General features: G+C 46.4%; 2 protein-coding genes across 4 annotated transcripts in view; one reads left to right on the top strand and one right to left on the bottom strand.

The window, feature by feature from the left end:
* The window catches only part of USP35 (ubiquitin specific peptidase 35), an 873,752-nt gene extending 873,265 nt beyond the window's left edge, over positions 1-487 (bottom strand). For 2 of the 3 annotated variants that reach the window (XR_007478832.1, XM_004279840.4), the window contains exon 1: positions 127-486. The gene's annotated coding sequence lies outside the window, so the exon portion shown is untranslated. Of the gene's footprint in view, positions 1-126 lie in introns of all 3 variants that reach the window. The other variant, XM_033405806.2, reaches the window with a different exon arrangement.
* A 74-nt stretch (positions 488-561) lies between these two features.
* Positions 562-26,598, top strand: KCTD21 (potassium channel tetramerization domain containing 21). The gene is made up of 2 exons (XM_004279839.3): positions 562-714; positions 13,084-26,598. The coding sequence occupies exons 1-2, from the start codon at positions 577-579 to the stop codon at positions 13,894-13,896; spliced, it is 951 nt and encodes a 316-aa protein (XP_004279887.2). The 5' UTR covers positions 562-576; the 3' UTR covers positions 13,897-26,598.
* The last annotated feature ends 545 nt before the right edge of the window (positions 26,599-27,143 follow it).

Raw genomic sequence — 27,143 nt, 5'->3', positions numbered from 1 at the left:
TATGCACCTAGACCTCCCGCCTCCCATCCCCGGACTCTAAAAGCCCTACGCGCGCGTCCCGGCTCTCGACGGGTGGGTGCAGTCACTCCCTCCCCCCAAGCTACACACACGCCCCAGCCCCCTTACCTCTGGAAACCCCAGTGGCCCCTGCCTCAGAGTCAGCTCCTGGGCGGGGCGCTCAGGCCGGGCAGGACCAGGCTGGGCCAGACTAGGTCAGGGCGGGTCCTTTGCTTCCCCCAGAGTGGAGACGCCCTCCGCCAGGTCCCGGACGGCAGGGATGCTGCTTCCACTGAAAAGCCCAACCTCTCCGCCCGCTCTGCACAAGTCTGGAACAGGGGAGCCCAACTCAGCGGCGCGGCCACTGGGCTGCGGGACGAAGTGGGGGGGAGGGGCGAGGTGCGGGAAACGGGGCGGAGCCGGAGCGGGGGCCACCCCGCGAGCAGCCACTAGGGCCGCGTCCCCTTTAAGGCCAGCCGGCCTGAACGCTGGCGGGGGCGGGGTGGGAGCTGGACGGCTAACTGCAATGCCTCCTGGGAGATGGAGTTCGAAGTCGACGCGCCGAGACGCAAAGAGCCCATGGAGGACTACAAGTTCCCGAGCGCAGCGCGCGGGTCCCGGGCCGCCACGCCCCTAGGCTGGGCTCCGGCCCTCCGCCCCCCTCGCAAAGCTGCGCTGGCCGCCCGCGGAGGGGAGGTTGCTGAGCGAGGGCAGGAGGTGGGTGCGGCGCGGCCGGGGGCACGGGGCGCAGGGACTGCTGGTGAGGGAACGGCCCACCTGGGCACCTGTCCTATCCCGAGAGGTCATCTAGCCTACTCTAGCCTCGCCATTCTCATCTGTGCAATGGGGATAGCAACGCCCGTGGCTTGGGGGGAGGGGACGTTTATGGAGAAGAAGGGGCGGAGCGGGTGGAAGGAGCCTGGATGGCTGGTGATAGTAAGAAAAGCCCGGATAATAAGGGCCGAGACTGGGGGAGGAGTCTGGTGGGTGGGGCATGGAGGGGCGGGGTCTCTAGATAAGGAGAACACGCGTGAGATCGGAGAAGGGGCTGCAGAGTGGATGCTGAGAAAGCCAATGAGGCAAGCCTGGGATGGATTGGGTGGAATGGGCCGAAAAGCATTGGGGAGGGAGGGGTGGAGACGCAAAGATGAAAAGTATCCCTCTCGGCCCTGGAAAGCCCAGTGTCAGCAGCGCTGATATGGTTTGGGTAAGAGGTTGCCCGAATGGGTAAATGCCTGTGGATGCACAGAACACCTTTCTTTCCTTGTGACTAGAAGTAAAGAGCCCATCCCATGAACTCTGCGTCACATATATGGGTTCATTCAATTCACACCCTGTGAAGACGGCACCATATCTCTTTACAGTTGAGGAACCTGAGGCTCAGAGAAGTAAAGTGACTTGCCTAAAGCCACCCAGGATTCCTTACTCCAAAGAGCCCGCTTTTTTCCCCTGCACTGCACGGAGGTAGAGGTTTAATCTGTAGTGAATGGCAGGGAACAGACGAAAGTGTCCATGTGCTGCCCTTAACAGGTTGTGTGACAGGACCATCTTCCTCAACCCTTCTCAGTGCCAACCTAAGGCAACCCTCCTATGCTTATTGTTAGGATGAAATGAGGCGATGGGTTTGAAAGCCATTTGTTTATAAATTATCTTTGTTGGGAGGAACAGGAAGACCATAAGGAAGAGTGGTCAAAATGAGGTGCTTGGGCCTGAGGAAAACCACAAGGTGAAGCCTGAGGGTGAGCCAAGAGGATGAAGGAAAATTCTGGAAGAGGGTGGGGGATGGTGATAGTTATTGGAAGTCTGCACCAGATGAAAGAATACTTTGCTGTGCAAGCCAGGTCAGGTGGCTTCCCTTCTCCAGCCCACTTTTCCCAGTTGGCCAACTCCTTTAGGGGTCCATGTGTGTCACCTGAGTCTGGGAAGCACCTTTTCTCTTTGTGGTGTGGGCATAATGGAGCAGCCTGTGAGCATCTTAGAGATATGAACTGGGCAAAACAGGGCTAAAGATACAGCTCTTGGGTGTTGGGGGAGGCCAGGAAGGGTGGTGCCCCCAGACAGTACCCAGGGCTGTGAGCCAGAGTCTTTATCTGGTGGGCTGTGAGCCAGAGTCTGTATCTGGTGGGCTGTGTAAGGTGGGGAAGACGGCTCCAGTTTATTGGGAGACACGTTACTCACTTGAAGTGTTGTCATCCTTGAAATTTAGCCAACTATGCTCTGTCCATCCCCTACACACTGTATTTACTTCCACGTAATTACCTGGGCCTTGCCCTGTGCCTCAGATTCCAAATTAAAAATTCAAGAGACTATTTCAAAATAAAAAGTTTTAAAAATTCAGGAGAGACTGGTAAACCTCCCTATTGGTAGATGAGAGTCTGGGACTAGGAAAATGGATCTGACTAAATGGGAGGAGTTGTCCCCCTTCCCCTGCCTGCCTACTTCTTGGGGTACAGAGAGGGGAGATCCCTGTCCTAACAGGGTGGCCAGGCACCCATTTACTTAAGGAAAGTGGACCTTGGTAAGGAGTGAGAATAAAATGCTCTGGAGATGCAAAGAAGGGAAGAATGAATTGCAGCTGAGGGGCCTGGCAGATGACTGGCATTTTCTTTGCAGTGCAGGCAGAGGGATAGCAGATGCCAAACTGCAGAGATAGGAGAGGGCCTGGCATGGTCTATAAAGTAGGGATAATAATAAGCACCTTTATCTATGAGATTAACATGCATAAAGTGCATAGCACAATAGTAACTGCTCAGTAAATGTCAGCCATTTTTATTACTGCTATTGTTGTTGTTATGATCACCATCATATGCCCAAGAATTGGTCTAGGGCCACACAGCTAATAAAGGGGCAGAGCCTGATTCAAACGTAGGCCCAGGTGATGCCAAAGCCCATGCACTTTGCTCTCCCCACAAAGCCCCTACAGTTCTTTCTACCCATCCACATCTTTGAGGGCCAGAAGTGGTCCCTCTTTGTTAACATTCTTGGTAAGCCATGACAGGAGTTTCTTTTCTGCTGTAGTAGCAGAGACTCTGGGTTCAGGAGAAAGCAGGGGAAACAAGTCCTAAACAGCCATCTTCTCCCAGCTTGGATCTCGGCATGGAGACAGGCAGGCTTAGTGTTGTGGTTTCTGTGGGGGGTTTAGTCTATGTAGAAAGACCACTCGGATTTAAATTCTAACCCCTCCACCGACTGCGGGCTACTTTAGCTAAGCCCTGGTTGGCTTCCTCCAGAGCGCTGAGACGTCAGGAGAAGATCATGAGATGTTAATGCTTCTTAGTAGTGGTAACAACATCTAATATTCATGGAATCTGGCTATTTACTGGGGCCGGGCACACTGACTGGAACTTTACATCTACAGTCCCAGGAGGCAAGTGTTCTTTTCTTGCCCCTTCCTTCAAAATAAAAATATTTTTAGAATTTTCAAGCCTACAGACAAGTTTAAAGAATAGCCTTTCACCTAGATGCACCGATTCACATTGCCAGTTTCACTTTTACACACGCACAAGTTTTGCTAAGCTATTGAAAAGTTATAGGCATCTCCACACTTGGCCCCTAAATTCTTCAGCGTGTATCTCCTAATTATAACATGTTGCAACATAACCATAACACCAGTATCATACCTAAGAAAATTAGCAAGAACTCAATATTGTCTAATAAACAGTTGAGATTCAAATTTCTCCAACTGCCAAAAAAATCTCATATATTTTTTAATCAGATACAGTCAAGATTCATTCATTGCATTTAATTATATCTCTTTAAGCAACTCATTTAATCTAGATAGAGCCCCTCTACCTGTTTAAACTTATTTTATAAATAATTGGGTTCAGTTTGTTTTTTTGTTTTTGTTTTTTCTGGCAATGTTGTGTACTTACTGAATCACATTAGGAGGCATATGATACCAGAGTCCTACTATCCATGAATGCTGTTTGATTATTGGATAAGGTAACAGCCTGATCTCTATAAAAGGGTAAGTTTTTCCCTCTTGTAAGGAACAAGTAGTCTGTAGAGTGATTCTTTGAAACTGTCGGAATTGTGTCCAGGATAACCTTTCACTCCACATCTGTTGATGATCCTTGCCAGAATAGCAACATTGAGGGTTGCAAAATGGTAATTTGCTAATTATGTCATTCTTTGTATACTTATTAGCTGGTATTCTTTGTTACAGAATAACTTTTTCTGTGTGTGTGTGTGTGTGTGTGTGTGTTTGTCTTTCTCATTCCCTCTCCTGTCCCTCTCTTTTTTCTTTTTGGAGTAACATAGACTCATGATTATTTTTTTTAACTCAATGTGTTATAACCTATTATCATCATTAATCTTTTTGGTGTTCAAATTATCCCAAATTTGGCCAATGAGAGTCCCTTCAGGTCTGCTCCTGTGTTTTGGTTTTTGTTTTGTTTTGGTGGGGAGATATAATTGACATATAACATTGTATTCATTTTAGGTGTAAACATGATTTGATATGTGTATATATTGCAAAATGGTCACCACACATAGTTACAAAATTTTTTTTTCTTGTGATGAGAACGTTTAAAATCTGCAGATCTGCATTCTTTTGACTTCACCTCAGTAATCTTTGATTTCTTCTTTGCTGTCTGGAAAGAGATGCTCCAGGCTCACCTTAAACTTTTCCTGTCAAAGTGCTGGAAGTACTGGAATCATCAGTTCCTCCAGGAAGCCCTGGTTTCTTTTTTGTAGGAGACAACGTTTAAAAAACAAGATCTGGGGTCAGGTGTGCTCATTGCTACTCGGGTATCGTTGCTAGGCTCTTGAGCAGAGCTAAGAAATGATAGATGGATGGATGGATGGATAGATAGATAATTATCAATGCCTTGTAGATTCATTGTTAAAACAATTGGTCCTCACTGTGTAAAAGGAGTAGATTGCATGTAAAATAGCTTCATTACGGAAGCTCAGTGAGCAGTATTGTAGGGAATTGCACAGAAAGAGCCCTTGCCTGTGCTAAGGCTCTGTGAGTGTATGGGCTGTTGGCTAGGACCTATGTGTCTGGGTTCAGTCTCTTGCTCAGGACCCGGGTTAGAGAAGATCCCAGGCTGCCTCCAAAGGACTGGTCCTCTGAGTAGTGTCCAAACCTGGAACCTCCCAGAGGCTGTGACTCAGAGGTCAAGAATGGACACAAAGCCCTGGGCCAGGGACTCATCTTCCTTGGTTTGTGAAATAAAGATAATGTGATCTGTCCAGCCTGCATCCCAGAGTTGTTGTAAGGATCAATATATATTTATTTTTCTAAATTACTAATCAGTCTTTTCAACACATTTATTACAAAATTCCTTCCCCTTTTCATTGTCTTGATACCATAGTTCATTGCCTTATAGTCTGATTTCCTACATAAAACTAAGATAAATTATGCTTTTTCAAATATTCTTTCAGGTTATCACTCACCAATTTTTCCAAAACAAGATTTTAATCTTTTTTTTTAACCTTTTGAAAAAATACTTTTGGGAGTTGGACTAGGATAGCATAACAACTGTAATTAATTTTAGAAGAACAACTTTAAGATATTCCCTCTCAGAATCATCACAGGTCTCTCTTTATTCAAATCCTGTTTATGCTTCTTAATAAAATGTCGTAGCTTTGTTTCTGAAGGGGGCACAGGTTTGAAGAGAGACCGCACTTGGAATTCTAGCTCTCCTACCTCTAGCTCTGTGATCTTAAGCAGCTGTCTTCACCATTCTGTGCTTCAGTTTTATAATCCAGAAAATTGGGATGATAATCGTACCTACCTCACAGCCTCGGTGTGGTGTTTTAATGAGATAATCTACAGGAAAATGACTCACATAGCTCGGGGCATGTCCTCAGTGCTCAGGAAATGTTGATTCTCTGTGCACTGGTCTCATGTAGGTCAGAATCAAATTGAGGGGCAGGTTTGAGAGCACCTGGTAAGAGGTAGGAGGGGACAAGTGATGAACCTCTCCAAGGGGTTTGGCTGCTGAATTCCCAAGGAAGTCATTCAGAGCGTGGCAGTCAGACAGGCCTGGGCTTGAATCCTGACTCTGCCACTGCTTTCTTTGGGCAAGTTACCTACCTCTTAGGGCCTCAGGTTCTCATTTGTTAAGTAAGATAATACTTTCCTCAAAGGAATGTTACGAGGATTAAATGAGTTAATGTGTATAACGCACCTAGCACAGGTAGGGTACCCAATAAGTCCTCACCGGGCAATAGCTGTGTCCCTCGTGAGGCCTGCGGGAATGGAGACATAGTTTTAAAGGAAGACTCTCTAGAGCAACGTCTTGACTGCCCTTTCTTATGGGACACCTACTCTCAAAGCATTATATTTCCTTTGTTACAATTAGAGGTTGCAACTGGGTGATTTTTCAGGCCCCAGACTGGGATTGGCCCTTCACATGGTACCAGGCTGGGCCTTAAGATTCACCACCCCTCGTTTTGGCCACAGACCCATTTCAGGGAGGAGAGAATTTCCAGCCAACTCCGAAGTTCCCAGGCCCCCTGGCCTTCCCTGCCCAGTCAGATGGTCTGAGGATCCGCATGGCATAATTTCCTGGTTTTCTCAGAGAGGGAAATAGGCTGATCTTTTTCTTGGTTCTTTTCAAGTAGAGAGGCAGACTTGGAAAGTCTCTTGCTTAAGAAAAATTATTTGTTCAGACACAGTGGTAGGGTTTCTTTTATCTCCTACTTCGTGGTTCAGTTTGCATTCTCATTCATCTTTTCTAATCTGGCTTTTAAAAACCTGGCTTTTTGTGTTTTGCTGCTTTGTCATTAGGCATCATGAGTTGGTATCAAAATAGAAGGGTATAGACCTCTAGTGGACTTGTGGTGTGTCAGCTGTGGAGGGGCTCCAGGCCATCCAGGATCCTGTCCCCATATCCTCAGATGTGAGTGGGCAGAGTCCCAGGCCAGCCATGAACGAGCTGCCGAAAGACCTACCCCAGCCTGATCTGGACAGAGAATAAGGGAGTATGCATCTCCCACTCACGCTGGGACCTCGAGGTGGGAAGGGGAAACTATCAGAGGTGTTGGATCCACTGACCTGGATTCAGATCGCAGCTCCTCCAGTGACTAGCTCTGTAACCTTGAGCAGTCTCTTAACCTTTCTGAGCCTCAGTTTCCTTATCTGTAAAATAGAGATAATAGAATCTATCTCACAGGGTGCTTGTAAAGACATCAAATGAGGTAATGCATGTACAGAATCAGCACAAGAGTATCATCCTCTGTACTTTTCTATATATTTTTATTAAAAATAAATAAAATGCTACCATGTGTTAGGCGAAGCATTATAAAAGCAGGTGTTGTGCTCAGCAGGTGGTAGCTAGTATCTTGTCAAGCAAGCCGCATAGCAGTATTTTAAAAGGCTACTTAAGGGATTCTCACACTTGCTGAAGCTATTAAACAGCCTTTTGTTGCTATTACAACTCTCAGCAACCTGTGCAGTGGGAAGGGACTGAGCTTTCCACTGGCTGGCTGTGTGTCCTGGGCAAGTCCTCAGTCTGATCTGAGTCTCTGTTTCCTGTCTGCCAAACAGAATGATGCCTGTTTTGTAGGATTGCTATATGAATTAAAAGGGCTGATGGGTGTAAAGGCCTCGGGTGTAGTGGAATGCTCAGTGCATGTTCATTCCTTCCTCTCTCAGCCCCTGCCCCAGAGTCCCCCCCGCACCTACGGTGTGCTAGGCAGTGAATATGCAGGGACACTGCTCTCACAGAGATCACAAACTAGGCAGTGGTTTTCACAAACAATTTTCATCACAACCCACAGTATGAAGGTACACTCTATATCACAATCCAGTTCCTCTTCCTTTCTCTGTCTCTCTCACACACACACAAAGGGAACAAAAGTTTCACAACACTATATATGTAAAACTGATCATAATCCAGTGTATTGTATTGTCCGTGACACAGTCAGTCTTGATTTTCTTCCCAGTTTATGAAGGCATAATTTATGTGCAGTAAAAGTCACCCTTTTTAGGTATACAGTTATATGAATTTTTATAATCTTTATACAGTCATTTGTCTACCAGCACATCAAGATATAGAATATTTCCATCCAAAATATTCCTTCATGCCTGTTTGTAGCCAGTCTTACCCCTAGCCTCTCCAGTCACTGATCTGATTTCTGTCTCTCTAGTTTTGTCTTTTCCAGAATGTTGTATAAATAAAATCATATGCCATGTAACCTTTTGAGGCGGGCTGCTTTCACTTAATAGAATGCTTTTGAGATTCTTCTGTGTTGTGGTGTGTGTCAGTAGCTAGTTCCTTTATATTGCTGAGTCATATTCCATTGTACGGATGTACCACAATTTGTTTATCATTTACATTTTAGTTTCTGGGATTGGGCAATTCCAAATAAAGCTGCTATAATCATTCACACATGGGTTTTTGCATGGACATGTGTCTTCATTTCTCTGGGATAAATATCTAGGAGTAGGATTGATGGGTCCTATGGTAACTGGATGCCAAAAACTGTTTTCTACTGTGGTTGCACCATTTTGCATTCTCACTGGCAATGTATAAGAATTTCCATTGCTCTATGTACTTACCAGCATTTGGTATTGTCACATTTTTCATTTGAGCCATTGAAATAGGTATACTGTGGTTTTAATTTTCATGTCCCTAATGACTAAGGATACCAAGCATCTTTTCATGTGATTATTTGTCATCTATATATCTTCTCAGTGAAGGTGCTTGTTCAGATCTTTTGCCCACTTTTTAGTTGGGTTGTTTATTTTCTTACTGAGTTTTGAGAGTTCTTTATATATTCTGGTTAACAATCATGTATCAGATAGGTGTTTTGCAAATATTTTCTTGCAGTTTGTGTCTCATTTTCATTTTTTTATATAATTTTTTTAAATTTATTTTATTTATTTATTTTTGGCTGTGTTGGGTCTTCATTGCTGCGCGCGGCGAATGGGGGCTCCTCTTCGTTGCGTTGCGTGGGTCTCATTGCAGTGGCTTCTCTTGTTGCAGAGCACGGGCTCTAGAGCGCAGGCTTAGTAGTTGTGGCAAGGAGGCTTCATTAGTTGTGGCTCGTGGGCTCTAGAGCGCAGGCTCAGTAGTTGTGGTGCATGGGCTTAGTTACTCCGCGGCATGTGGGATCTTCCCGGACCAGGGCTTGAACCCATGTCCCCTGAATTGGCAGGCAGATTCTCAACCACTGCGCCACCAGGGAAGCCCTCATTTTCATTTTTTTTAACAGTGTCTTTCGAAGAGGAGAAGTTTTTCATTTGGATGAAGTCTAGTTTATTAAATTTTCTGTGATTTGTGCCTCTTAGGTCCTATCCAAGAAATCTTTGCTAACAGAAAGTCAGATTTTCTCCTAGAAGTCTTATAGTTTTAAAAAGATTTTACATTTAGGTCTGTGATCCATTTTGAGTTAATTTTCATATATGTCACAAGATATGAGTTGAGGTTCTTTTTTTGCATATGGATATCCAGTGATCTTCATCTTGAGAAAGCCAGGGAGGAGGGCCATATGCAAAGTAGATCATTACATGATGGAATGGTGGGCTGTGCAAGGGACCAGAAACCCCAAGAGGAGAGCTGGGAAGGTGGAGATCTGGGGGCTGCCTTATCGAGGCAGTGACTCATAGGCTGGGCCTTACAGGTTGACTGCGGAGATGGTGGAGAAAGTGAAGAAGGGTGGTACGAGGAGAGCAAAGGCAGGGCAGGTGAGGGCGGATGCGGAGGTGTCAGGAGTCCTGGAGCATAGAGTGTGGGGAGAGGCAGGATCAGAGGTAAGATTGGATGAGCTGGGTGGTTAGAGCAGGCAGTACTATGTCAGGAAGATCGGCCTGCAAACTAAAATGGAAAGTGGACAGAAAGGCGGAAGGGAGCCAAGTGAGGATGTTGGGGGAGCGGGGATGAGGCCTGAGCTCCAGGAGTTGTCATAGGGACAGGTACAAGGGGACAGTTGAGAAAAATGTCAGGATGCAGAGTCAGGGCTGCCTCCCAGGCTCAGGCAGACGGGTGGCTAAGAAGAGTCAACAGCAGGTTCTGGGGAAGAGGAGTTCTGTGCGAGGCTTCTGGTACCCATAGAAAATTCAGGTGGAGGTGTCCAAGAGGCAGCTGGGTACACAGGGGGGCTGGAGCTCCGTGGCCAAACCCGCCTGCCACATTCATGAAGCTTCTCAGCCCCGCCAGGTGCCAGTTCCTACGCCCCTGTGTCACTGTGGCTCTCAAACAGAGCCTGTGGATTTGCCATGGTGGACACCGTGGCACTGTGACTAGGAAACAGGGGCTTGAAGGGCTGCGTTCTCTGACTCCTGGGTCTGGGGAGAACACCACAGGGAGCACCCTCGTCTGGGGTCAGGAGACCTGCCTTGTAACCAGCCTCCGCCCTGACTGACAGCAGCTCCTGGTGCTGCCCTGGACAAACGATCAGGAGCCTCGCTGCAGGGGCTCAGGGGCAGGAAGGCAGGTGCTCTGCTGCTTTTGCAAGCAGAAAAATAGGAGTCTGGGTGCCCGTCCGAGGGCCCCCGGGTACGCCCTGTGGCTCCTCATTGTCGTCCCTACCCCTGTGCTTTGAGCTCTTCAGAACTAATGTGCTTCGGAGATACGGGGTCTGCAGCCCATGGAACTGTCAGGAAAGACAGCCCAGCCTAAGCCTGCTCTTTCCATGGAGCTGAGCCACTTCACAGAGCCTGGGCCTTAAATCAAACAGGAAAAGAGACTGGAAACTAGGTCCGGCTCCTGCCTGGACCCCCTGGAGACAAAATTGGCCAGACTCAGGCCCCAGGCCAAGCATCCACCTCAGCTGCAGGTCTCAGCACAGCCACCCCCGCTTCCTCGGAGCCCTCCCCCACCCCCTCTCTGTTGGACACCCCCTCCAACACTGTCTCACAGCCCATCTGCTCCAGGCTTCTGCTGATGATTTTGTAACTTCATCATGGGCTTGTTTCCCTTCAGACACTGCAGATGGTTAATGTCTCTCTGCGATATCAAAGTGCCCCATTACACAGGGAAAGAATTACAAAGGGCCCTCCCCACAGAGTGTTGGGTGGGACAGCCGAGCATCTTCCACACCCAGCATGGCCTCCACCCTCTGAAGTAAGGGGGTCTCAGTGCAGTCGGCCTCCTCAGAAGGCAGGGGTGGGGTGAGAACTGCCCTGGCCCGCTTGCCACCCCTGCTGGGTGACTTTCGGGAAGTCCCCCTCTTGGACCTCTGTTTTCCCATCTGGACAGTAAACATGCCAGAATTAATTCCAGACCTACTCCCACATCTCTTGGTACATCTTCCTTCCTTCCTTCCTTCCTTCCTTCCTTCCTTCCTCCCTCCCTCCCTTCCTCCCTCCCTTCCTCCCTCCCTTCCTCCCTCCCTCCCTTCCTCCCTCCCTTCCTCCCTTCCTTCCTTCTTTCCTTCTCTTTTTTTCTTTCTTTCTTTCATTGTTGAGGTAGAGTTGATTTACAATATTAGTTTCAGGTTTACAGCATAGAAATTCAAAATTTTTATAGATTATACACCATTTAAAGTTACTATAAAATATTAGCGATATTCCCTGTGCTGTAATTGGTACATTTCTCTTGTTACTGCACCCTCACTGTCTCTTGCTGTGGTCTCCTCTGCCAGCCTGGGCTCTTCTCAAGGGCAGCAGTGGGGCTGATTCCTCCCTGTGCCCTCCACACCCAACATTAGAGGAAGATTGCTGAATTCATTGCACAGGTTGGCTCCTGGGAAAGTATCGTGTTGGAAGCCAAAAAGGTACATCCCCTGATTTCTAGAACCTTAAAGAAAAGTTAGAATCCAAGACTTCAGGTTGAAGGAGACACCAGCCCTAGACACTAGAGGCTGTGAGATCAGTGGGGGAATAGTGGGGGAGGGTTGTTAAGGAGTGGAGTGGGTAAAGAGCCTTCAGGAAGGGTGCTTGGTTGCAGAGTCCCACATTTGCGCTGACCTCAAAGCAAGTTTCAGAGGAGGCTGGAGTGCCATCATGGTAGAAAAGGGCAGGCCATCAGGAGCCAAGAGCATCTTCATGGCAAGGCAAGTTGTCATGGGAGGATGAGAATCCAGAAAGGAGTGTCCAGAGGGTTGAGTGACCCATTGTGGGCCTGGTAGATAGATGGAAGTGGTACTAATCACAGCCATTTGTTGTGAATTCTTTTAGATGGAAAAAATAATTAAATAAGAAGGCAACATCGGTACAGCAGAAGGAGCATGGGGCTTGAAGTCCTAAATCTCAGAACATCTGTTAAGTACCTACAGTGGACCAGTCTTTGGCTAATAAGCATGAATACATTTTTCTCTCTCATATAAAGGAACCTGGGCTTGAATCCTGGCAGGACCCTTCACCGGTCTGAATGACCGGTGAATGAATCCTGACACAGTTTCCCTATCTGCACAGTGGGGATGATTGATGATATTGTCTATGTCAAAGGATAGTATGTAAGCAAATGTACGTAAGAGCAGCTAGCATAGCATTCAGTCCAGGCACATTATCTTTCTTTCCTTAGACCAGTGGTTCTCTGTCCTAACTGAACATTTAGAATCAGCTTTTGAAAAATACCAATGCTGAGGCCACATTCCAGGCCAATTAAAACAATCTCTGGAGGGTGGAACCCAGGCTTTATTTTATCTTTTCATTTCTTTCTTTTTTTTTTTTTTAAACTCCCTAGTGAACCTAATATGCTTTAGACGGTGTGGCAATTATTACCCATCCATTTGTTCATCAAGTATTAATTCGTTTCAACTCCAAGGGACCTACAATAAGAAATTGAGAACTGTGACTACCCAGATGTTAGGGACCAAATGATTGTGTCCCCCAAAATTATATGTTGAAATCCCAACCTCCAATGTGATGGCGTAAGGAGGTGGGGCCTTTGGAAGATTAGGTCATGAGGGTGGAGCCCTCATGAACAAGATTACTGCCCTTATAAAAGAGATTCCAGAGAGCTCTCTTACCCCTTCTGCCATATTAGGACACAGCGAGAAGACATCGCTCATCAGACATCAGATCTGCCCCTACCTTGATCCTCAACTTCCCAGCCTCCAGAACTGTGAGAAATAAATGTTTATTACTTAAGCCACCCAGTCTATAGTATTCTGTTATACCAGCCCCAACAAACTAAGATATCAGATATAGTTGGGTAATGGTCATTTCTTACTTACCTCTCTCTGTAGGACTACTTCCCAGCACCCCAGCCTCCTGCCATGTCTGACCCCATCACACTGAATGTCGGGGGGAAGCTCTATACAACCTCACTGGCAACCTTGACCAGCTTCCCTGACTCCATGCTGGGCGCCATGTTCAGCGGGAAGATGCCCACCAAGAGGGACAGCCAGGGCCACTGCTTCATTGACCGTGACGGCAAAGTGTTCCGCTACATCCTCAACTTCCTGCGAACCTCCCACCTGGACTTGCCCGAGGACTTCCAGGAGATGGGCCTGCTCCGCAGGGAGGCTGACTTCTACCAGGTGCAGCCCCTGATTGAGGCCCTGCAGGAGAAGGAGGTGGAGCTGTCCAAGGCCGAGAAGAATGCCATGCTCAACATCACGCTGAACCAGCGTGTGCAGACGGTCCACTTCACTGTGCGCGAGGCACCCCAGATCTACAGCCTGTCCTCTTCCAGCATGGAGGTCTTCAACGCCAACATCTTCAGCACCTCTTGCCTCTTCCTCAAGCTCCTCGGCTCCAAGCTCTTCTACTGCTCCAATGGCAACCTGTCCTCCATCACCAGCCATTTGCAAGACCCCAACCACCTGACTCTGGACTGGGTGGCCAATGTGGAGGGCCTGCCTGAGGAGGAGTACACCAAGCAGAACCTCAAGAGGCTCTGGGTGGTGCCAGCCAACAAGCAGATCAACAGCTTCCAGGTCTTCATGGAGGAGGTGCTGAAAATCGCGCTGAGTGACGGCTTCTGCATCGATTCTTCTCACCCACACGCTGTGGATTTTATGAACAATAAGATTATTCGATTAATACGGTACAGGTAAAAGGACCCCAGCAACATTGGAGGGGGGCTTCCTAAAGCCAAGATCTTGGAGAGTGTCTCGCCAGCGGTGTGAGGCAGGCCACTGTACTAACCTGTATTAATCGTGTAGCAGGACTTGATTTCCCCCGTGATGCAGTCCACCTGTAGGAATCCATGTGTCCTCTTGACACAGCCACCTTTTTCCTTGCTACTTTGAGCTCGGGGTGGGCAGTTTGCTCTAAGTGAAGAGTCTGCCGACATGTCCTAAAAGAGGCCACAGGAGGACTTTTTGGCTAGACAAAGGAAAGCAGTTTTTTCTTGGGTCCAGCTCTCTCTGTACCATTAGGCAGTGCCTCACTTAGCCATCTGTAAACAGAGCCTCTGGTGGAGGGGATGGGGTGAGAACAAGAGGCTCCCTCTAGTTTCCCAGGACATGAAGTACCCAGAGATTCCCATCCTGCCTGCCCCTCCGTCCCTGGGATGTGGCCAGAACCTTGGACTTGCTTGGCTGGCTTGGAAATGAAGTGGGTAGTGAGGGTGGGATTTGAGCCTGGCATGGCCTGGAGGAATTAGCCTCCAGGCAGCGTTCAGGAGATGGGGATATCCCTCTTGACTGGGCCAGATCTAGGCCTTTGGGGATTTCCGGCTTCAGAAGTAAGCTGCTGTCCCTGCGAAGATTTGAAAGTATCTGGAGCCAGTGCAACGAAAGGCGCTTCGTAATGTGGCCTGATACCTGACTTTTGTAATCCTTTCCCCAAGAAGTTGAAGTCTCATTGAAATAGATCATTTAAAACAAATATATTATGGACTCTCAGGGTTGGAAAATGATTCAACAGTCGCTCAGTCCTCCCGCACCCCCAGAACACCCCAGCACCTTTGCGGCTGAGGGCTTCTCCCCAGTACCTTCAGGAGATCAACTATCCCTGCTTGCATACCCTCAGTGACAGGAAGCTCATCATCCCCAAGGCCAGCCCCTGCCGTAGTTGGCTGTTAGAAAGTCCTTCCTTACATTGAGCCGAAACCTGTCCTTCCACAACCATTTTCTGGTCCTGGTAGACCTACCTTCTCACCCAAATGTGTATTTTCTCTTTCAAAATAGTCACTTTGAGAGGCCAGATACCTATTTTGAAAATATTATTACTCGATATTAGGATTCCCCTTGGGATTTGTCTTCAGAACCAAGCCCCTTTCATTCCCTGTAAGTCATCCCCATTTTGTCGTGGCTTCGCTTCATTTGTGACCCTCCCTCCTCACCAGACATGACTGTTCATGGCTTTTGACCATCTTCTGTTGAGTTTGAAGATTGCTGCCCCAGAGGAAGGAGACCAGGGTCTTGGCAATGTGTAACAAGGAGCCTGGGAGTGACCTGAACCATAACATTGCCCTTGGAGTAAGCGTCCAGCCCTTAAAACACTGCTCTGAAGGATGTGGGCTTCCCCTGCAGTAGTTTCTGGGCATAACCAGCCCATGGACCTCCTTGGGGTGAGACCCTGAGCCACCACTTCCCAGGGGGTGATGAGCAGTGCGTGTCTCAAAGCTGCACATTATGATTCATCCCTGGCGTGAGGGTGGCCTCGGGAGTCCCAGAATCTTCCCCACTGGGCAGGGGCCCCCAGGGGATGGTCCGAAGAAGGGGCTTCCCATAGTTACACACTGTGAATAGGGAGCTTGTACGCTGGGATGTGGGCAAGGCCACATCCCTTAGGTAATAAAGGACTTTTCCCCCCTACAGTGGGACCCAGGAGTCTCTGATAACTGTCCCATGCCACCAGGCCAATGGTATTCAGGAAAGCCCCTCAGGAGTACCCAATTTAGACCAGCCAGCAGAAGCTGTGACCATAGCAGAACAGTTCAAGGAAGAAATCTTACAAATCACCACTGTCTCTTTTTCTTTTCCATAAAAATTCTTTCTCCATCTTTCGGTGCTTCTTAATTCAAGCAGCTTGACTTTAGAGAAAGCACAGGTCCTGTGAAGCCACTAATTTGCTGTGTGACTTTATGCAAGTCACTTACCTCACTGAGCCATCTCTGTTTCTTCATCTGTAAAATGTGCATAACAGTAACACGTAACCCTACCTACCTCACAGGGCTGTTGTGAGGATCAAATGAAATAATTTATGTGAGAATACAGTATAATTGATAAATGGTTGTTATTATTTTGTGTCTACATATAAGGGAAAAAACCTTGGCTTTGGAATCAAGCTGACCTGGGTCTGAATTCTGGCTCCATCACTTGCTGTGTAACCTTGGACAAGTCCCTGGGCCTCCCTGATTTGTTTCCTCATCAGACAACAATCCCACCTCCTAGTGTTCTGTGACTTGGTTGTGTATGTGAAAATTCCTAGCTAGGCCTGGCCCATAGGAGCTCAATAAATGTTTGCTCTTTTAGGAGTAATGATGGACTGTCATGCAGGAGACACCATGAACATTAACAATTTAACAAGCCTTCTGGGGCACCTGGTGTGTGGTCCCTGAGGATGGGAACAGCCACAGATAAGTTTAGTCTAGAAAAGCTTAGAGGGCCACACAGTGTGCTGTGGGAACTTGGGGAAAGCAAGCTTAGTTCTAGAAAAGGCATAATGGATGGTCGAGCTGGGCCTTTAAGGGTAGGTTGGATGGTAACAAAATGAGCTAAGGAGGGCACTGTGGGCACTGGAAACGCCATGAGCCGAGGCCCGGGAGCCGTGCAGGTGAGGCGCCATGCAGGTGAGGCTCCACGCAGGGCCTCCGCACAAAAGGAGCCACATGCAGTACATGCAGAGTGCTCACGGTGCCCGTCTCCCTCAGGTGAGTGCAGCCACCTGCTTAGTGCAACAGACAGATACTGAGCCTGCAGGCAGCACCATCCCAGAGGACCAGTGAGTCCGGGTCGGCTGTGAGGCAGGCATGTGATTCTTGTCATGAGCCCCTAGCTGCCCGGAGCGAGACACAGTGGTGGTCAGTGATCTCAACCAGACTCAGTTTATTTAGCCTTTTGCACAGCTGAGAGCTTTGTCCCAACTAAAGGGCAGTTCTGGGCACACGACCTTGTGAGCTGTCTGTTCCTCCCCGAGCCATGCAGAGGGATGGTCAGGGAGGGTGCTCTTGAGGGAACCCTAAGGCACTTGGCGTGACCACTTGGTGAGACCTGCCACCAAACAGGGCCCCTGCATGCTGGAAGGCCAGCAGTAGCTGTCACCTCAGGCACCTCCTAAAGCTCTTTGCCCTCTTACAAAGGGCAAGCCTTCTGATGCTAGGTTCTGTCTTTGGGCCAGAGCTCCCTGTGCAGAGGTGGCCATGGCACCCCCCTTGCCAACACCTCAGTGCCCTACACAGCCCCCCGGGCTAGGGTGTGGTCACTCTGCTTTGTAAACTTCTATGTGGCCTAAAACATAGCGCTTTTGTAACTGCACCTTTGTTCACCCCAAACTTCCAGGTTTCTTTTACAAATTACTCCTAAGACAGCCTACTGTAAGTGGAGGCATAGCCAAGATCAGCCTAGGTCAATTTCACTTGTGTCCAGAGCACCAGCCCATCCCTTTCCTGAACTGTGGTCTGTTCACACTGACCACCCGAGTCTGCCTGTATCCCAGGGGCCTCAGGGCTGGTTGGGCAGTTGGCAGGGAAATGAGACCCCGTGATCATCTTGCAGAGCAAAACAACCTTGATAACGGGCCCATCAAAGGGGGGGCCCAGGCTTCTTTCCAGGCCCTGTGGGGTCCTGGCTCTGGCAGCTCCATCTATCCAGACAGCCCTGTGACCTCAGTCTCCTTCAGAACCTTCAGGACAGTGTGGCACCAAACAGCTGTGGAGACAGTCTGGTGACATGCTCACCCCAGTCTGGGGTACAGGAACCAAGGGGGGCCCTGAAGAGAAAAGTTGGCCTATGGAAACCAGAGGACCACTGAGCAACCCATGGTACCCAGAACCCCACCCGACACAAAGGACAACAAAATAAGCTCTGTGGTGCCACGGCTTAGCTCTGACTTCTGGGCAGGGAGTACATGCCCAGTCAGGTGTGTCTGACCTCACTGCCCCCTCTCCTGGACCTATTTTCCACCAAGTTCCCTGGCCCTCCCACCCCAATATATGTATTGGGGAGTATTTCAAAGCCTTTATCAACATTTCCCAGTTAACGGACGGCCCTAGAGTGTTCCACCCCATTCTTATGTCAGTCCCTCCCAAAAGCCTAGGTTCCCTTTTACTGAGGTGCTGGGTAAAGGCTCAGTTGAGTCACAAATCCTCTAGAGATCCTGCTGCATTGTGACATGTGTTCTCCCTTCCCAACCCCAATTTGTTCACTTTATAAATCCAGTACTGAATTTGCTTAAAAAAACACCCTTCTGTTTGGCATCTCATAGGTTGCCAAGCTCCTTCCTGTCCATAGTTTCATTTCACAGAACCAAAGAATGACCATGCCATGCCGTTCCACACCTCGCCTGCCCTTTACTACTTTGTCTACATAGCAAACATCTGCTCATCCTTCAACACTCTGCATAAGCCTTGCCTCCTTGGCTCACCAAGGAGAGTTACTCCCAGCCCGCTTTGTACCACCCTATATCTGGTGTGGACTTTTATCAGCATACTGCAGCTGTTCACAGGCAGCGTTGTGCTGGTAAATATTTAACAACAACTAGCTCTCATGGAAACGCACTGCTCTGTAGCATCAGCCAATTTCCATGGTGTAAATACTCTCACAGTAGTCAATTTCAAGTCACCAACATGAAGTCACTGATCATCGGGGAAGAGAGGCACACAATGGGCTCTGGAGAGCCAGAGGGAGCGTGCTCCAGCACACCTCCGTGTCCCCCACTGAACCGCATGCTTCTGAGGGCCAGGGCTCTGGCTGGCTCTTTGTATCACCAGTGCTCAGCACACAGAAAGGGCTCAATCTATGTTTGAGGGACTCTGCCACCTGTGGAATAAGACATTTTTACCTCCTTGATGTCCTCTCTTGTTCAAACTCTATCTTGCTCAAAAGTCTTGCTCAAACTTTTTCCTATAACACAAGAAAAAGTCCAAAGTTCCTGGTTCTTTATATACAGGCTTCAACCTACTTAAGAGCACAGAATCTGCAGTTAGACTGCCTGGAATCAAATCCTGGCTTTGCCACTTAGAGGCTATGTAACCTCTGGCCAGTTACTTAACCTCTCTCTTTCCTTGTCTGTAAAGTTGTGGTAATAGTACCTACAACCCATAGGGCTGTTGTAAGGGTTTGATGAGGAATACACCTTCAGCTTTTTGAATAGGGCCAGGAGTATAGTAAGTGCTCTACTTACTACATTAATTACTACCATTACTATAATTATTACTACCATCATCATATTTTCTGTCCTCATCTTTCACTGCTGTCTTGCTTGCTCATGCCCTCAGTGTCCCCTGCATAATCCACATGGATTTTTAACTCCTGACCTTTGCCCAAGGCACTCCTACTGCTTAAAGCATCCCACCTCTCCTCTCCAGTGACCCAAACCCTGTCCATCCACAGTGGATACCCTTCTCACCCTCCACCACCCTCTCACTGAGCCCTTCCTCCTCTGGTCTTTCAGTGCCCTTCTGGTTGGCGTCTCCAGGGGTCTGAGAATCAGATCTCAAACCACAGGGTCTGTTTATTCACATACTCTTTTGAATGCCTAACATATACCAACCCCAGGGCTGGGCTCTGAGAAAGCAAAGGTGAACCCTGCACATTCCTCCCTCAGGGTGTGCAGTGGGGGAGAGAGACAGGTAAACAAATTCCAATAGGATGGGCAGTGCTAAGGTGGAAGTCTGTTCCAGGTGGAGTGGACCACAGAGATAGGATAGCCTCAATGTTGACACCACTTTACAGTTTAACAAAGCACTTTGCTTTCTTTTACTCATTTAATCCTCCCAAAAAGGCTCTGAGAGAAGCAACACAGGAGGGGCTTTCTTTAATAGATGAGGATGAAACGACTTGCATGTGAACACACTGTAAGTACAGTGCCTGAACATAGTAGGCCCTTGGATCATTATGAAATTGAATTATATGTCATTTAATTCAAATTGAGTGGCCAAGTCAAGGTGAGAAACCAGTCTGAATCCTCCTTCAGGATTATTTCCCCTCAGTTGTGAGGCCAAGGACAGAACCAGGTCTCCAAGTGCCAGTACTCTGATCCAGGCTTTTCCACAATGTTCCAGGTGACCTCGGGTAAATCACGTCACTGAGCTGGGCCAGAGAGCATCCTCAGTCAAAGGCAAAAAGGTAGAGTTCAGCTCTACCAGCTAGAAGTCTCTTCTAGCCAGAGTTGGCTGGAAGAATGATCCTCCTAACTCTGGAGCTATGTGAGCAGAGACCAAAAAAATCCCTTGATGGGGCTGTCATGGGCTTCTAGCACTGGACTGGCCCCACTTGTCTTCTCCCAGCCTTTTGTGCTGTGAACACAATACTTGGTGACGGAGCAGTCCTGGGATTTTTGTATTTTCCGGTGTGAAACGCTGGACGTTATCAAGTGCTTCTGGAGCTAAAACAACCAGGCAAAGTGGAGTCGCTCAGATGTCATGTCGTACTAATATTCCCTTGAGTGAAGTCCGAAAGCTTTTGTGAGGATGAGGCTTATTCCACTGAAACATGGTGCTCCCCACCTCCTTAGAAGGGGAGGCAGATTAGACAAATCTCAGCATCCCCACATCATCCTTCCCGAGCAAAGAAAGGGGCTTCCTTACTTGGCGGCTAAGAAAAAGGGCTGTCAGAACGTGACATTCATTGGCTATTTTTGGCATAGAATCTGAGAATGTTGTCCTAGAAGGAAACTTGTAACTGACCATCAAAGGCGAAGAGGAAAGAGAACTGGCTTTCAGTCAGGCAGACCAGTCCAAATCCTGGCTCTGTCGTGTGACTTTGGCAAGCACCACCATCTCTCTCTGTCTCAATGACTTCATCTAGGAAGTGGGGATAAAAATACCTGCATTCCCTACATTGTGGAGTGATTACAAGGATGAAGTGAGAAGTACACGGAGAGCGCCTGGCTCCCTTCTCTTGGCCCTGTACTTCGTGCTCTCCACACTGGATGGGGAGATCTCTCCTAAAGCAGGGACCACCTCTCACACCTCTATATCCCTGGCCTGCAGCACACTGCTTCCAAGGGGAGCTCAGTTCACATTTGTTGAATAAATGACTGAACTCCACCTCTTTACCCTTACCCATGAGGAAACAGGTCCAGAGTGGTGGAGGGACTTGTCCCAGTTACACAGCCAGGGAGGACCCCAGGACCCTTGACTCTCAGCCCTCCCTCTCCCATACACGACGCCTTGTGCATGCCACATTTGGCAAAGCCCTCTTTGCACACTGGAGCCTTTCTTCTTCTTCTTCTTCTTCTTTTTTTTTTTTTTTCTTTTTTTTGGAGCCTTTCTTCTTTCAACCTCTTGGTTGGCGAGCAGCAGACTTGGAACAAGAACCCAGGTTTGTCAGGTTCCAAAGCCATGAGCTCATTTTATGAGGTGCACCAAAAGCTCGAGTGGGGCCTAAGCAGCTTTTTAAATCTGTTTCCCAGCCATGAGTTTAGCTAGTTCTGCAGGTGATAAGCATCAGTTGGGAAGATGCCTCACCACCCTACCTCCCTGCATAAATCTGACGTGGAACAATGGCCAAAATCCGAGGCTGAAGGCCAAATGGCCCTGCCTGCTCCCCTTCAGTAGATCTTTGTTGCCAAAAGCAAAGAAACAGGACATACTCTCTTTCATCAATTCTAAGACACATATTTTTTCACATTCCAACATCTCTGAAATCAGGAGGAGACTTAACAATTGATGGTATCTTTCAATTATAATTGACATTATGTATTCTTATGTGGTAAAACATAAAATAAACTTGTATCTTGAAATTGTCTTAGGTTAAATGAAATCCGACATTAACCAACAGAGGCAATGTCACTGCAGGTCTGCATACCATTTCCCCTGGGCTAATTAGACCCTGGAAGCTTTGCCCCTGGCCCAACATCCTTATTTTACAGATAGGGAAAATGGCCAGGGCCACAAAGCCAATCAGTGGTAGGGCTGGGTCAGCGTCCTGTGAGCTGGACCTGCTCCTCCCACCTCCTTTATTGTTATTAACACTCCTAATCCTCACCAGAGCCCTGTGAGTTAGGAACAATTTACTGTCCCTATTTTCCAGATGAATGCTATGGGATGAATTTTGGCCCCCCAAAATTCATATGTAGAAGTTATATCCTCCAGTACCTCAGAATACAACTGTATTTGGGGGACTTCCCTGGCGGTCCAGTGGTTACGACTCTGTGCTTCCACTGCAGTGGTCGCAGGTTCTATCCCTGGTCAGGGAACTAAAAGCCCGCGTGCTGCATGGTGCAGCCAAAAAATAAAGAATACAACTGTATTTGGAGGGTATTTTAAGACGTAATTAAGTTAAAAGAGGTCATTAGGATGGACCCTAATCCTATAGGACTGGTGTTCTTTTATTTTTGCGGTACGCGGGCCTCTCACTGTTGTGGCCTCTCCCATTGCAGAGCACAGGCTCAGCGGCCATGGCTCATGGGCCCAGCCGCTCCGTGGCATGTGGGATCTTCCCGGACCGGGGCACGAACCCGTGTCCCCTGCATCAGCAGGCGGACTCTCAACCACTGTGCCACCAGGGAAGCCCTAGTGTTCTTTTAAGAAGAGGAAACTTGGACAGAGAAGGACACACGAGGGAAGACCATATGAAGACACAGGGAGAAGTTGGCCATCTGCAAGCCTAGGAGGGAGGCCTCAGAAGAATCCAATCCTGTTGATGCTTTGATTTTAGATTTCTAACCTCTAAAACTTTGAGAAAATAAATTTCTGTTATTTAAGGCGCCCAGTCTGTGGTACTTTGTTATGGTAGCCCTAGCTGACTAGTACAGTGAAGAAGCTGAGGCACAGAGAAGTAAAACAGCTAGGAAGAGGCTGAGGGAGAATTTTGCACTCAGGCAGTCGGCTCTATAACCTATGCTCCAAACCACCACCTCCACCATGGAGAAGGCCTCATGGCTCCAGCCCAAAACAGTGCCACTACCGGAGCGGGCTTGTGCTTCTTGGCCCCCAGGCAGCCTGGTCAGCCTAGATGAGCTCGTGGCAGCTCCTCTGTCTCAGATTCCTCCAGCTGAGTGTGGTATGTCAAGCTGTGATAGGCTTGGGGCAGAGTGGAAAAGATGGACCACAGTGGTGAGGTTGAGAACAGAAAATACACACACACCCCTTGTTCCCACACACACCCCTTGTCTCCTAGAGCACTGTTCTTCCTCCTCTTCATGCTGCCTTGGAATTACACCATAAGGCAAACACAGTCTAATGTTCAACGCTGGTGTGGATCCTGTCATCAAAAACCCAGTTCCAAGTAACAACTACCACTGGCCAAGCACCATGAGGAGTGTTACCTATATGATCTCATCTAATCTTAACAAAAATCTGAGAAGTCACTAACATAACACTCATTTATAAGTGAAGACACTGAGGCCCATGTAGATTAAACAGCCCAAGGGAATGAAGCCAGAAAGAGGCAGAGCTAACATTGCAGATCAAGTCTTTCTGATGCAGAAGCCCAGAGCCCTCAAGTTGCACAATACCCAGAGGCTCTGTTTGCACAAAATAATAGAATTCAATATGACTACTGCTCCTTGGAGTTGTGTAGCATCCCAGAACTGGGAGGCTCCCCCTTCCCCAAACTCCTAGTGTTTCTTTTATTTTCCTTCTAGTTTTATTGAGATGTGATATAATTATACTGAGATATAATTGACATACAGCACTGTATAAATTTAAGGTGTACAGCATAATGACTCCGTGGCATGTGGGATCTTAGTTCCTGACCACGGATCAAACCCACATCCCCTGCATTGGAAGTCAGATTCTTAACCACTGGACAACTAGGGAAGTCCCTCTTGGTATATTTTGGATATTAACCCCTTATTGGATGTCTCATTTGCAAATATCTTCTCCTATTCAGTAGGTGGCATTTCATTCTGTTGATAGTAGTTTCCTTCACTTTGCAAAAGCTTTTTAGCTTGATGTAGTTTTCATTTGTTTATTTTTTGTTTCTTCTCCCTTGCCTGAGGAGACATATCCAAAAAAAAATTACTAAGACTGATGTCAAAGAACTTACTGCCTGTTTTCTTCTAGAAGTTCTATGGTTTCAGGTCTTACATTAAGTCTTTAATCCATTTTGAATTTATTTTTGTGCATGGTGTGAGACAGTAATCCAGTTTGATTCTTTTGCATGTACCTGTCCAGTTTTACCAATGCCATTTATTGAAGAGACTGTCATTTCCCATTGTATATTCTTCCCCTTTTCTCATCCATTAAATGCCCAGGTAAGTGTGAGTTCATTTCTGGGCTCTTTATTTTGTTCCACTGATCTTATGCCAGTACTATACCATTTTGATTATTGTAGCTTTGTAGCATAATTTGAAATCTGAGCACACAGTACCTCCAGCCTTGTTCTTTCTCAAGACTGCTTTGGCTATTCAGGGTCTTTAGTGTTTCCATACAAATTTTAGAATTTTTTTTTCTAGTTCTGTGAAAAATGTAATTGGTATTTTGATAGGGATTTCACTGAATCTGTAGATTGCCTTGGGTAGTATGGTCATTTTAATAATATTAATTCTTCCAATCCATGAAAACAGTAGCTCTTTCCAGCTGTTTATGTTGTCTTCAATTTCTTTCATCAGTGTCTTATAGTTTTCAGAGTACAGATCTTTTACATCCTAAGTTAGATTTATTCCTATGTATTTTATCCTTTTTGATATGATAGTAAATGTGATTTTTTTTAAACTTCCCTTTCTGACTGTTTGTTGTTAGTGTATAGTATAGACATGCTACAGATTTCTGTGTATTAATTTTATATCCTGTAACTTTACCAATTTCATGTATGAGTTTTAGTAGTTTTTTTGGTGATGTCTTTAGGATTTTCTGTGTGTAGTATAATGTCTTCAAGCAGTGACCATTTTACTTCCTTTCCAATTTGGATTCATTTTGTGTCTCTTTCTTGGCTGATTTCTGTGGCTAGGACTTAGAATTCTACATTGAATAAAAGTGGTGAGAGTGGGCATCCTTGTCTTGTTCCTGATCTTAGAGAAAATGCTTTCAGCTTTTTACTGTTGAGTATGATATTAGCTGTGGGCTCTTCATATATGGCCTTTATTATGTAGAGGTAGGCTCCCTCTATACCCACTTTATTGAGAGTTTTTATCATAAATGGATGTTGAATTTTGTCAAAGCTTTTCTGCATCTATTGAGATGATCATATGATTTTTTTTCCTCACTTTGTTAATGTAGTATATTACATTGATTGATTTGCAAAGATCGAACCATCCTTGCATCCCTGGGATAAATCCCACTTGATTATGGTGTATGATCCTTCACTGTATTGTTGAATTTGGTTTGCTAGTATTTTGTTGAGGATTTTTACATCTATCTTCATCAGTGATATTGGCCCATAATTTTCCTTTTGTCTGATATCTTTGTCTGGCTTTGGTATCTGGGTGACGCTGGCTTTTAGAATGAATTCAGAATTGTTCTTTCCTCTGCAATTTTTTGGAATACTTTCAGAAGGAGTAGTGTTAACTCTTCTCTGAATATTTGGTAGAATTCACCAGCCATCTGGTCCTGGACTTTGGTTTGTTGGGAGTTTTAAAATTACTGATTCAGTTTCATTACTGGTAATTGATCTGTTCATATTTTCTATTTCTTCCTGGTTCAGTCTTGGGAGAGTGTACCTTTCTAAGAATTTGTCCATTTCTTCTAGGTTGTCCATTTGGGGGGAATATAATTCTTCATAGTGATCTCTTATGACCCTTTGCATTTCTGTGGTGTTGGTTGTAAACTCTCCTTTTTCATTTCTGATTTTATTGATTTGGGTGCTCTTTTTTCCTTGATGAGTCTGCCTAAAAGTCTATCAATTTTGTTTGCCTTTTCAAAGAACCAGCTCTTGGTTTTATTTATCTTTTCTACTGTTTTGTAGTCTTTTTTTCATTTATTTCTGCTCTGATCTTTATGATTTCTTTCTACTAACTTCAGAATTTGTTTGTTCTTATTTTTCTACTTACTTTAGCTGCAAGGTTAGGTTGTTTATTTGAAATTTGTCTTGTTTCCTGAGATAGGCTTGTGTCACTATAAGAACTGTTTTTGCTGTGGCCCAGTGATTTTGGATCATTGTGTTTTTGTTTTCATTTGTCTACAGGTAATTTTTTATTTCTTCTTTGATTTCTTCAGTGTTCCATTGGTTGTTTAGTAGCATATTATTTAGCCTCCATGTGTTTATGTTTTTTGCGATTCTTTTTCTTATAGTTGATCTCTAGTCTCATAGTGTTATGGTCAGAAAAGATGCTTGGCATGATTTCAATCTTCTTAAATTTACTGAGGCTTGTTTTGTGGCCTAGGATGTGCTCTATCCTGCAGAATGTTCCATGACCACTTGAAAAGAATGTATTCTGCTGCTTTAAATCCATTTGGTCTAGTATATTATTTAAGGCCTGTGTTTCCTTATTTTCTGTCTGGATGATCTGTCCATTGGTGTAAGTGGGTGTTAAAGTCCCCTACTATTATTGTGTTACTGTTGATTACACTCCTTTTATGAATGTTAGCATTTGCCTTACATATTGAGGTGGTCCTATGTTGGATGCATATATATTTACAATTGTTATATCTTCTTCTTGGATTAATCCCTTGATCCTTATGTAGTATTCTTCTTTGTCTCTTGTAACAGTCTTATTTTAAAGTCTATTTTGTCTCACATAAGTATTGCTACTTTGACTTTCCTTTTTTATATATATAAATTTATTTATTTATGTATTTATTTATTTATTTATTTATTTATTTATTTATGGCTGCATTGGATCTTTGCCGCTGCGCGCGGACTTTCTCTAGTTGCGGTGAGCGGGGGCTACTCTTCATTGCGGTGCGCGGGCTTCTCACTGTGGCAGCTTCTCTTGTTGCGGAGCATGGGCTCTAGGTGTGCGGGCTTCAGTAGTTGTGGCACATAGGTTCAGTAGTTGTGGGTCACGGGCTCTAGACCGCAGGCTCAGTAGTTGTGGCTCACGGGCTTAGTTGCTCTGTAGCATGTGGGATCTTCCCAGACCAGGGCTCAAACCCGTGTCCCCTGCATTAGCAGGTGGATTCTTAACCACTGTGCCACCAGGGAAGTCCTACTATGACTTTCTTTTTATTTCCACTTGTGTGGAATACCTTTTTCAGTCTGTATGTGTCTCTAGATCTGTGATGAGTTTCTTGTAGGCAGAAATTATATGGATCTTGTTTTTGTATCCATTCAGCCTGCCTGTGTCTTTTGGTTGGAGCATTTGGTCC

The sequence above is a fragment of the Orcinus orca genome, chromosome 8, assembly GCF_937001465.1.
Source record: "Orcinus orca chromosome 8, mOrcOrc1.1, whole genome shotgun sequence".
NCBI classification, from domain to species: Eukaryota; Metazoa; Chordata; class Mammalia; order Artiodactyla; family Delphinidae; genus Orcinus; species Orcinus orca.
The sequence above is the reverse complement of the archived record's forward strand: the minus strand, read 5'-3'. Positions and strand labels throughout refer to the sequence as shown.

Coding starts and splice junctions, on each gene's coding strand:
- KCTD21 (XM_004279839.3), top strand. CDS start 577: ATGGAGGACTACAAGTTCCCGAGCGCAGCGCGCGGGTCCCGGGCCGCC. Junction 715..13,083: donor TTGCTGAGCGAGGGCAGGAG/GTGGGTGCGGCG, acceptor CTCTCTCTGTAG/GACTACTTCCCAGCACCCCA.